This window comes from Ranitomeya variabilis, chromosome 4 (genome assembly GCF_051348905.1).
Source record: "Ranitomeya variabilis isolate aRanVar5 chromosome 4, aRanVar5.hap1, whole genome shotgun sequence".
Taxonomy (NCBI): Eukaryota; Metazoa; Chordata; class Amphibia; order Anura; family Dendrobatidae; genus Ranitomeya; species Ranitomeya variabilis.
In genome coordinates, this window is record NC_135235.1 from 281545236 (window position 1) to 281557839 (window position 12604).

Consider the following 12604-nt stretch of genomic DNA (forward strand, 5'->3'; position numbering starts at 1 on the left):
AGTCAATAAGCATTAATAAAAATTAGTGCAGAACTACAAATATTGGTGCAGTAAATCCACACCAAATTTTGGAATGAGGCGCCCAATAACAATCATTATTTCTGCATGATGTGAAAAAAAAAATGGCAGTCATAAAATAATGTACAGGGGCGTCACCAAACATCGCCAACAGATACGAGTCAGTAGGAAGAATCATTACCGATTTCCGGGATGAAGCAGATGCCCCTCTCTTGTAGAAGACCACCCAAACCTCTTGTTCCGGGAAATCTTTGACACTTCTTTCTGAGCAAAATCTCCTCGGATCTGAATGGCTCTTTGTTTAATCTGTCGTGTAAGAGATTTACAGTGATGGAAATCTCCGAGCGGAGCTGAAGAGATTTGGGTGCTCTACAGTTCTGAAAAATGGGCGCATGATATGATTTTCTGCTTCCTTGGACACTTTTGGGTGGATTTGCACATTTGAAACAAATTAACAAAAAGTTAACAAAACTTTGGAAAACTGCAGTGACCCAGACTAAGTATTAGTGTCCATAGACAATGTGTATCAAACATACATCAGGGCTCATCCAGTAGGACCGCAGGTCAGGTCCTAGTACTGGGGAAGCAGTTCATGAACCCACCGGTGGGGGAGCGGTGCAGCCATCCACTACTGGCAGGCAGAGGGCACAAGCACAGTGTTACCAGCGCTCTACTGCTTTCCTTCTGCCCATAACCTCTGCGCTGGGCGACAGGGGAAGGTGACACCCCCGTAAAAGACCTGGTAAGACACAGCAATCTGAGTCAGCACAGGCTGAAGGGATCACTTTTATGGATATGACAGCTGTGGGAGGGACACGCATAGCTGACACTAGTCCCATACAGTAAGGGAAAGCTGTGTAAGCCCCTTTCGTCAGCGCACAGCTTGTTAGGGCAGGATGACCCCCGTGAGGATAAAAGGGGAGGATTAGGGTCAGGATTTACTGTAAAGCACCTAAAGGAATAAGAATCGGTTTAACGCTTTAGAGACGCAATATACAGCAAAATAGTTTGGAGACGACCAACCAAAATTGCATTAAAAAGGAGTCTTACCAAAGAATTATTATTATGCTTTGCTTATATAGCGGCTTTACATACATTCTCATCGCTGCTCACAATCTATATTCCCGATCAGTATTTACCAATGCAACCACAGGGAGAACATAACTCCTAACTCCTTGCACATATCCTCCTTGCTGGAATTTGAACCGAGGACCCCAGTGCTTCAAAGCAACAGTGCTAACCACTGAGCCACTAACCAGTGCTAACCACTGAGCCACTAACCAGTGCTAACCACCGAGCCACTGCCAATCTTTTATAAGACTGTATAGTCTTCTGCTGTTCTTCAAAAGTTAGACGGAATTAAAGGGGTTGTCACATCTTCTAGCCTCAGGAGCACACCGCTCTCCCCTGCTTCTTGATTGCGGCTGCACTCCTAAATGATTGACCATTTGGATCAAGGGCATCGTTTTACCGCTCGCCCACAGTGTGATCTCGCCGATGCTGCAAGCAGAGGTAGTGTTGACTCTGCAGAGAGTAATGGCACTGAATGTGGCCAGATCCAACGATATAGCCAGCTGCAGAGCAGCGCTTACAAGCTGCATTGGAAAGAGCTCCTAAGCACTGCGCTTCTTACCTATACGCTGCAGAGGTGGCCAGTAACCTAGACAACAAGCTGTAAAAATATTAAAAATCCCTCTATTCTTGAGGAAAACGTTTTAAAAAGAAGTTCAAAAATGCCTTTTTAACCCAATTTAACATGATGAGACACCCCCTTTAAGTCAATACTACTTAATGATACCAGGAGCAAGAGGGAGAACTTAAAGAGGTTGTCCACCCTAATAAAAAAAACACACAAAAAAAACACAATGTCCTCTGACGTTCCTCCGTTACAATGCTAGGGTCCCATCATCAGCACTGGTCATGTGCCGACCACGAGGAGAAGGGAAAGAGATCAGTAGGCCCCAAGACGCGGTGTGAAATCAGTGGATGAGTATGTGCTTTGTAATTTTTGGGTTTTTTTTACAGCAGAATTGAGCCCTAGGTTAAAAAAAAAGGTTTTGCTGAGTTTTTGCTACGTTTTTGCTATCTCTTGATATGTTGATAAAGTTTAGTGCCACCCCCCAAAAAAAACATGACGCCACTTCTTTAGGATTTTGCATCTGAAATGCAGCAAAATCCGATACCTGCATTTTTGCACTTACCCATTGCTTTCTATGGGTGAAAAAAAGCTGAAGAAACGCTGAAAGAAGTGACAAGTTGCTTCTTTCAAAAAAGCTGCAGTTTTCCAATTCAGTGTGGAAAAAAAACAAACAATGTGTGTGCATGAGATTTCTGAAATCTCTGTTTTTTTCTGGTAGAGTAAAACACAGCTTACAATTTGCAATAAAAAAAAAAAAAACTCAGCAAAACCGCAAAGTGTGAAGACAGCCGAACACCTAAAGGTACCTTCACACGAAGCGACGCTGCAGCGATAGCGACAACGATGCCGATCGCTGCAGCGTCGCTGTTTGATCGCTGGGGAGCTGTCACACAGACCGCTCTCCAGCGACCAACGATGCCGAGGTCCCCGGGTAACCAGGGTAAACATCGGGTTGCTAAGCGCAGGGCCGCGCTTAGTAACCCGATGTTTACCCTGGTTACCAGCGTAAAAGTAAAAAAAACAAACAGTACATGCTCACCTGCGCGTCCCCCAGCGTCTGCTTCCTGACACTGACTGAGCTCCGGCCCTAACAGCACAGCGGTGACGTCACCGCTGTGCTTTCACTTTCACTTTAGGGCCGGCGCTCAGTAAGTGTCAGGAAGCAGACGCTGGGGGACGCGCAGGTGAGCATGTGCTGTTTGTTTTTTTTACTTTTACGCTGGTAACCAGGGTAAACATCGGGTTACTAAGCGCGGCCCTGCGCTTAGTAACCCGATATTTACTCTGGTTACCAGTGTAAAACATCGCTGGTATCGTTGCTTATGCTTTCAAACACAACGATACACGGCGATCGGACGACCAAATAAAGTTCTGGACTTTATTCAGCGACCAGCGACATCACAGCAGGATCCTGATCGCTGCTGCGTGTCAAACTAAACGATATCGCTAGCCAGGACGCTGCAAAGTCACGGATCGCTAGCGATATCGTTACAAAGTCGTTTCGTGTGAAGGTACCTTTACTCAGGTGCAACTGCAGGTAACCCCGATATCTTACTGTCTCATTTACTCGGGGGTAGATTTGGCTTTTATTTTTCTCATGGTTGAATATAATACCCCTCTTTTGGGAGACTGTTCTCTTTCATTGAAAAAAAAAAAAAGCTAATTTTTGATTAATGAGCTTCTTGAAGGACCTGACTGAAATATTAGAAGCCAATGTAGCCGAGATACTGAGTTCTCGGAAAGTAATTCACGAGACGCCCTCTTAAACATAAAAAGGCCGCTGTGCCCCCGCTGATTCACACAAGAGGTGGACAGATTAGAATGGTGTGAAATTGGCCTCGGCGTCAGGCGCCTCTCGTATAATGCAGACTTCTGGAGCAGCGGCGATAAGTAACCCTGTGAATCCATCAGTTCTGCATAGCACAGCAAAGACGGCTGGGCCTGTAACAACAAGAAATGCTTCCTAACTCAATCTTGGCATTTTTTTTTATATATATGGCTTTTCTCCATTCTTCACCTATAGAGTACAGTTCACCATAAGCTTCTGCAACCATGAGCAGAATGCAAGAACCACAGTAAAGACTGACACCCAGGAAGGAGGTTTTTAGCAAATATGTCATTTATAAAGTTGGCTGATGACCCTGGATATTAAGAAGAATAAAAAAAATTACTAAACAGCATTTGGAAAACTTCGACACGAAATGACGGACAGAACTTTATTTTTGTTCATCTGGAAGTGAGAGACTCTTTAGAGTCTATAAACACCTTTGCATCGATTTTTTTTTTTTTTTTAAATAGTTGATTTGCTTCCAAAATACAAAGTTAAACAACTTTCTAAATAGTATTCATTAAAAAAATGTCTATTTTGCCGCTGCTAAAAAAAAAATCCATTAAAGGTTCTGACTGCTCTTTCTGCTTTCCCCTCATCCTTCTCTGAGCAATAGATCTAAGCTGATGTACACAGATGATGACTCTGTAGAAAAGAGGGAAAGTATCTACTGTCTCAGGGAGGGGAGATAAAACAGATAAGATAGGAGGAAAGCACCTGATTTCAGAAATCAGTGCAGGATAGAAGCTGTGCTGTTATACGAGTTACTGAAGACAAAACCGAAAGAAATAAACTGGAATATAAATTGGTATACATGCATCTTGTAGGAGAGAGAATGTTCACGCTGGCCATTAAATAGACAAAACCTGATTGGGTACACTTTTGTCGGTGGTGGGATGGCTTTTACGCTTTTTTTAAAATAAAAAACAGTTTTTACTAAAGTACCTTATGTTATTTATGTGCACCATTACTATTTAATTACAGCAGGGTATATGCTCATTTTGTTTCTATCTCAGGTTTTGTCGAGCTAATGAAGACAGCAGCACCCTGAATACAAACAGACCTCACATCCAGCCTGTATTACAGGGAGAGACACTCGCACAAGAAAAATGTGAACGTTGGATCAGGTTGTAAACTACATATCAGGAAGTCTGTAAATTAGTGAAGAAATTAAGCTTGGTGCAATGTTATTAACTAAAGGTAACCACTGACATATGTAAAAATCATATTTTCCATGTCAAAGGTGTCCATAGCCTTTAAGGTTTAAATGGAAGTGTATGTGCAGATGTCACATCAAAACCAGCCCCCAATACTGTCAAGTGGTAAAAAAAATCTATATACTTTTAAAATACAGTACATCCTATACAACCAGTATTGATACATGCAACATGAATGATATCTATACAATAGTGCACTTCTGGGACCAACAACATCCGACCTAATGTAAAACAGGAAAGTAAATGTGGTACCTGCAAGAGGAGTCTTGGAAGGAGATGTTTAAATCCCAATGCGCTCGTATCCTGTTGATAAATGAATATAATAATTAATATATAGACAAGGAGACAAATTACAAACAGTCAAGTCAAAAATAAAAACAAACTTAAAGAGGATTGTCCTGGACTTTTATCCTTAAAAAAAAGGTCATCAATATCTGATCAGTGGGGGTGACACATGGCTTCCCCGCCGATCAGCTGTTCTCAGTGCTCAGTTGTGGAGCTCGGCCCACTTCCTAGTGGTCACAGCGGGGTGCTGCACATCGGCGCCCTATTTGAAAGTGTATTTTGAAGCTGGAGAATCACTAATGTGATGGCATTCAATGATATCACAAGGATTGCCATTCATCAATGATATCATGAATGCAGGACTTCTTCAATGATGTCATTAGTGATGTCATCAGTGCAGGCACTCATCAATGATGACATCAGTGCAGGCACTCATCAATGATGTCATCAGTGCAGGCATTCATCAATGATGTCATCAGTGCAGGCACTCATCAATGATGTCACTAGTTATGTCATCAGTGCAAGCATTTGTTAATTATGTCATCAGTACAGACATGAATCCAATATTGTATCTGCCTTCACCAGTGATGATAGATTTTTTATTAATTTATTTTTTCCAGTTACATATACATGTTAACTTATAGATTGAACTCAATGGAGTGAAACATTAGTCAACTCAACTCCGCACTGCCCTCACATAAATTGTCCATTAGTACAGCAGATACTAGCAGGACGTGGTTTGATAAAAAGAAAAAAAAAAAAGTGTTATTGTCTTTGTTTCATATACATTTTTGCCAGGACAACAAAAGAGACAAGACCTTTAGAAGAGTTAAACCTCTACTAGAGCTGAATTTGCTATTTTTCTAGATCTCCCCATTCCATCGATCCCGTGTGCCAGCCCAGTGCACAAGAGCCTCATAAAACAGCCAATACCTGTGCTACCATGAAAAAGCTAAAACATAAGGTTTTGGGGCTTTTTTTTGCTCATTTATTCACAGATCTCAGAACGACTTCCTCCAAAGGATTGTATATTGATCTGAAGATCTCAGTCCTGATCCTTACGCTAGAGTTTAAGCGGTGAACTTGCTGCTTGGGTACGAACACCTTGGGAATCTGTTAAAAGTGTCTAGAAAGGAGGATCAGAAATATAGAAAAAGATCGCATACAGAACGACTGAATAAATCCAAAACCCATGGAACCAACGTATCCTGAAATAAGTTCTAAACTTTAAGCTTCAAAAGGGTAAAATAAATGTAAAGTCTCATTACAAGTCTCCAGGACTAGCATATGTTGTGCAATTCTTCTCATTCCTTCACTTTTTCCAACTTATTATTACATATTTATTGCGAGCTACTTTATTTCTGTGGGTTATTGACGTCATCAACAAAAGGCCTGAAATGGTCTGTACAGCACAGAGAGGCAGACTACTGTATAGCGGGATGAAAATGACACGGACACTTCAGTAAATGAGCTGGAGACATTCCTCTATGGGGAGGCAGTGTCGGACTGGGCAGCCAAGGGCCCACCAGTAACCAACTCCAGGACCCCCCTTCTCAGCTACATGCAAATGTGACATTATCCTCAATCAAAAATGTATGTAACAATGAGCTGGGTAGATTGTTAGATGAATAAGATGCCGCCTTTATCTGTACATAGTGATTCAAGTACTGCTCATATAAGAGGGTGGTGACCACTCCTGCACAGCGGCCCACCGGAGGATTCTCCTGCTCTCCTGTGGGCCAGTCCAAGCCTGCCATCTATTTATTTTTTCCACCTCTATGAATCCATTAATAAGGGGTTGTCTAGCAGTTGACAGTCCCTCAATGGAAAAATAGCTTGAAGGGGTTCTCTCTAAATCAAAAGTTATCACCAAGTTGATAAGTGTGTAACTGTTTGGGCCTTACCCCCTTACCCTACCTACAGGCCAGATGTAAAATGTGCGATTTCTGAGGGGGGAAAAGGATAGAGAGAAGGAAGCTGTGGATTGTTTTGAGAGATAATACAGCGGCGTTGTTTTGTGAAAGCAAAAATATATATATTTAAATCATCTTAGACAACCCCACTTAAAAGTAAAGTGTTTCAGAAGATTCCTTATTTTTTGCGGGGGAGTAAACCAGCTCACTCCCTTCCACCTCGGGGGCTAAGCAGGGCTGCTGACATCACTTCTACAGATATTCGTCAATGGGCTACATGCAGAAAACCTCATTCTTGCGAGCCGGTAGATATCTACAGATGTGACATCACCTGCCCTGCTCACTTCCACATCGGATTCCCCCTTTAAAGGGATTTTCTAGTTTCAGAAAACCCTTCCCCAGCAACTGCATTTTGAGTTTCAAAAAAAAACAAATAATCCTCACATTATTTACCCTCTTCAGGTCCGGACGGAGTCTCAGCCGCTGCTCCTAGTGTCTGTTATTGTCGGTAGCGCTGACGAAACATCGAGAGAGCTGCAGCCAATCACTGAGCTCTGCCTGAGTTGACGGGAGAGAATCTGAGCTCCCCTATTGGCTGCAGCGCTGTTGATGTGATGCCAGTGACAATAAGAGGACAGGGAGCAGCGGCTGAGACTCAACCCTTGACCTGGGGAGGGTGAATAAAGCACAGTTGGAAATCTGCAGATGGGAAACTGGCGCTTTCTAAAATTAGAAAACATCTTTGGCAGACAACATAAAACTGAGGAAAACAGAGAAACAACAGGGCACGTACAACAGAATACCTAATGAAAGTAAATATAAAATATATATATTTATAAAATACAGAATGAAGATGGAGGTATTTTTCTGGTGTCAGATGAAGCTACACACTCCCTCACAACACATGGTTAAAAAAAAAAGAATACTTTTCATCAGGTAAGTGGCACCTGTCTCAATATTTCAACACAGAAGTGAGGCGTGTGCCAGCGGCAAAACTACAAAGCAACATTAAAGGCGCTGCGGCTCACTTTAATGCCCTCCTGTTTTGTGTGTCACCATGCCCGGCTTACAGACCTTTCTTTCAGAAAGCAGCCAAGCGTGAAGCAGAGCAGAGAAGGAAAATCCGGACCTCTGTCATACCTTAATGAGAGACGGTCAGACGGAATAAGCAGGGAGCGGAAGGCAAGCAGGATTAGGAAAATGGGGATTTCACGTGCAGGGAGGAGATGAATCTTCAAACCAAAAAAAAACCAGGCAAAAAAACATAGCTTATTATTTCTAATCTGTGAGCCGCCTCAAACTAATTATCACCTGGAAAACTTTCTGCAGAAAAAAAAGAAATCTACCACGTGTGAACATAGCCGAATAGAGTATATATGAGAAGCCGCTTCTGTAAGCCGGACAACCGAATAGTCAACTAGCGACTGTTCTACGCTCCGAGAGAGTATATCTTATATATATATGTGTGTGTGTGATTTATGGGGATTCGACTCCAGGTGGGCATAAGGAAGAATACCCCTCCTGGGAATACGGAGGTGGATGTGATGAGAATAAAATTGCATTGCAGCAGGCACCGTCACTTTCCATCTATCAATTTCCTCACATTGGGACGCTGTGCGGAGCGGCGGGTCTGCGCTCTATATATAGAGATGTTCGCTGGTACATTCTGTACTTGTCCCGTTCGGTAGGAGACAGGCGAGTGTTTGCTTTTCTGCACAATGAGATACAACCTTGTAAACAGCGTCCTGATTGAGATAATGGGCTTTTTCTTACGTCCGCGGTTTTCATCCTGCCGTCATATTAACACCGTGCAACTTACTAAAAATGGTAGTCCTACACGTTAACCAAGTATCTACCCAATTATTCCGGTGGAAAACTACTGAATTCACACATGAATATGAGCTTTTATTCCGAGCTGAGGCCCAGACTGCTGTTTTTTTATATGGGATCGGCTTTAGGGGCTTCTCCAACTTCCGTGTTACATCACGGCGGGTGCCATATTGGCCTATTGACCATGCACAGCCATTATTTCATTAGTCAGGGTACGAAAATCACCATTAAAAAAGTCAACTTTAAAGCCGAAATATTCTCTTTGCTACCAGGAAACCATCACCAAGTAGGATAACTGCTGTTGACTGATCTTAATATATTCCTGTGTGCCTCCATCCAGTACTGTGTGTACATAAAGCTGTGACGGGTGTACAGATAAATGTAATCAACTCTAAATAAAACTTGAAAGTCCATAAATATTTAGGAAAAGCCAATAAAGCCCTGAAATACTGAACTGAGACATAACAATAACCTGCATGTTGATGGTTTCTAGAGAACAGAAAATCACAAAAAATAAAAAATAATAACTAGAAACCAATTAAGATACATTACAAATGATTAACGTTTACATTTGCCGACTGTATAATGTTACTAAAAGATGGCGCTTTACTTTAAATTAGAGTTCCCCTTAAAGAGCTACCTTGGTAAATGCACAGTAATAGTCATTTCCTATCATGTAAACTATCATATTCTAATTTACCTAAAAAATGACCCTTTCTGCAATTACTCACCTTCCAGCAGGTCTCCCCAGGCTCCGCTAATATAGACGAGTCTGCAGTAACCTGGTCATCAGCAGATTCTCGATCATCATGAACTGATCTATGGCATCTGGTGATGGAGATTGTGATTTCCTTTCCCCACTCAATAAACACTGCATCTCAAAGTCTGTCCTGATAATTATGATTCTGTTTAGCTCCTAGGAATGGGATGTCCACAGTTTTGCAGTCGGCCCCTGTTTAACTTGGCGTGCATCTGTTTTTGAGCTTTAGGCTTTGCGAGCTCTGAAATATTAACGTCAGGTGACCGCTGGAAATGGCCATGGTAAAGCCATTAGTTTTGGAGAAAAATACAAAAACAGATGCAAAATGTCACAGCGGATTTGGTTTTCCATAGGTTTACATGGTACTGTAAACTGCATGGAAAACAGCTGCGAATCCGCAGAGGCCAATCCGGTGCGGATCCGCAGCAAAATCCGCAACGTGTGCACATAGCCTTACAGTTAGAAAAACTGGAGATGCTGGGACTCAAAAGCCCGGCTTACCAACTGCGCAAGATTGTTTACAAAGTTTTTACCCCATCTTTCTAACATACCAAATAAAAATCCCACTAAGGAAAACAAGTACAAGGAGTTTGTGTGTTTCCCCCGTGTCTGCGTGGGTTTCTTCCAAAGACATACTGATAGGGATTCTAGATTGTGAGCCCCAATGGGCACAGCAACGATAATGTCTGTAAAGCGCTGTGGAATATGATGGGGCTATATATGCACAGCATAATAACTAATGTTACAGTAGAGGATGGCCAAATATATATATATTAATAACCAGTCAAGTATCCCAAATATCTTGTCCAAAAAGCGTTCGGCTTCACATCGCGGATATAGATGAAACCAGCCGCCTTTAGAACATGATTTTGCTAGCCCGCTCCCATAGCTGGCGCCTCTCACCTGCTTCCTCCACAAGCGGTTGCATAGGAGTCTTGCTTCCTTCTTCTTTTCAAACTCAGGAAAGAGGGCATCTGCTCTCACTCGGCAGATAGTAACCATTTCCTACCCAAAAAACCCCCTCCAGATCTGGCAGAGCTTCCGGAGCGATGGCAGCTGTCCAGCAACTATTTCTGCTCCCAAAAAAAACTAAAACGTCAACGTGACACATTGTGAAACTTCATCGTGCGTTGCACGTCTACCACCGTATAGCCGTTGCATCTAGTAGTATTTACTAGGGTGGCGGTATACTTTTAGCAATGGGATCCTGGTTTTAAAGTGTTAAAAATAAATAGCAGCTGATACTTGTGGGGTGGGGGGTAGAGACGACAATACAGCTTTCTAAAATAGGGGTTAAGATCTTGCCGTTTCGATCCACAAGGCGTTAAAAGGGATTTGTGTCAAAGCCTTGATGTGTAATAACCTTTTCACCTCATCCGTACCTGGCATTCGTGTTGTCCTGCGCCGCAGAATGTCAATAATGTAGACGTTCAGTCATTTCTATTTTAGTGAGGTGACAGGCTTCACTCCACAGAGGGGTCATGGGGTGCTCTGTGGGGGTATGTCGCTTCCTATGAAACAAACACCGAACGGTGCCAGAAAGATCAGAAAAATAAAAGATAGAAAGGAGCAGGGAATGGCCACACAGAAGGAGTTACTACTATAGAGCTAAGATGTTACTAAAGTCAATATAATGCCTCAGTCTAGGCTACTTCACAATTCTAAACTTTTCGGATTTTTTTTGGACTATAAGATGCACTATTTAGCTAGAAAATGTCTTGCAAAAAAGCGTGTGCGTCTTATAGTCCGAAGGCAGCTTCCTATGATCGAGGAGAACGATAATATAGCGTCCTTCCCAATCACTGAGAGAACTATGAAGCAGTGCAGTTTTGTCTCCTGAAGCCCCACACTGATTTATCTGATCGGTGCAGGGCAGGAGGGAAAGATACTAAGACCAGCACATCACTAAAGCTGCACAAATGCTGGAGATCCTGGCTAGATGATCAGTCACATGCCTGGAACAAACTTCAAAACGCTACATACAGTGTGTGTGTATTGCAGTTAAGCTGTGAGTTTTGATGGTATAACTGAGCTGAGTTTGTTGTAGCTGAGCTGTGTGTGTGCTGATCTAGCAGAGTTGTGTATGTGTGCATGTAGCAGAGCTATGTGTACAGCCGAGCTCTGTGTATGTAGCAAAGCTGTGTGTGTAGCTGAGATGTGTGTTAATGCAGCTGAGCTGTGTATTGATCTAGAAGTGTTGTGTGTGCGCATGTTGCAAAACTGTGTGTGAAGCAGAGCAGTGCTTAGGTAGCAAAGCTCTGTGTAGTAGCAAAGCTGAGTGTAGCTGAGCTGTGTGTGTTACTGTAGCTGATCTGTGAGTGCTGATGTAGCAGAGTTGTGTGTGCACATGTAGTAGAGCTGTGTGTGTATCAGAGGTGTGTGTGTAGCAGAGGTAGGTGTATGTACAGAGCTGTGTGTTAGGCTAGGTTCACATTGCGTTAGTGGGTGGTCGCTAACGGACAGCGTTGCACGGTGAAAATGTCGCAATTAACGCCGTGCAACGGGTCCGTTAGCGCACCCATTGACAGCAATGTTGTTTCAGCCTGAAGCGCATCGCTAGCGCGTGCCTTTTTCGGCTCGCGCTAGCGATGTGCCGTTCTTTTGTGGTGCGCCTCGGACGCTGCTTGCAGCGTCCGCGGCGCGCCCGAGGTCCGTTCCCCGCTCTCGCAGATCGGGGATCTGCGAGAGCGGGGACGTTAGCGCGACCCCTAAAAATACATTGCGTTAGCGCAATCCGCTACCGCTAAACCGATTGCCCTAACGCAATGTGAACCTAGCCTAAATATAGCTGAGCTGTGGGTGCGCATGTAGCAGAGGTGGGTGTATGTAGCAGAGCTGTGCATATGTAGTAGAGCTATGTATGTTAATGTAGCTGAGCTGTGTGTGCTGATCAAGTAGAGTTGTGTATCAGACCAGTGTGTGTAGCAGAGATGGGTGTATGTAGCAAAGCTGGGTGTACATGTACTGTACGGGAAGCAGTGTTGTGTATACGTGTGCGCTGCAGAGAGTTTACATAATGTAAGCTGTAAAGATTTGTATGTATAATAATACACATGCTGTAGAGAAAGACCAGCAGGAGATCTATTACATCCCTATTCTACCCTGGGGCAATAA

At 43.1% G+C, this 12604-nt stretch overlaps 1 protein-coding gene across 6 annotated transcripts in view; it reads right to left on the reverse strand.

Annotated features, from left to right (window-relative positions):
* The window catches only part of SAMD11 (sterile alpha motif domain containing 11), a 164613-nt gene that overhangs the window by 81228 nt on the left and 70781 nt on the right, over positions 1-12604 (reverse strand). For all 6 annotated transcript variants that reach the window (XM_077250034.1, XM_077250033.1, XM_077250038.1 and 3 more), the window contains exon 4: positions 4955-5005. In XM_077250034.1, coding sequence (XP_077106149.1) covers positions 4955-5005 — 51 coding nt within the window. The remainder of the gene's footprint in view (positions 1-4954; positions 5006-12604) is intronic.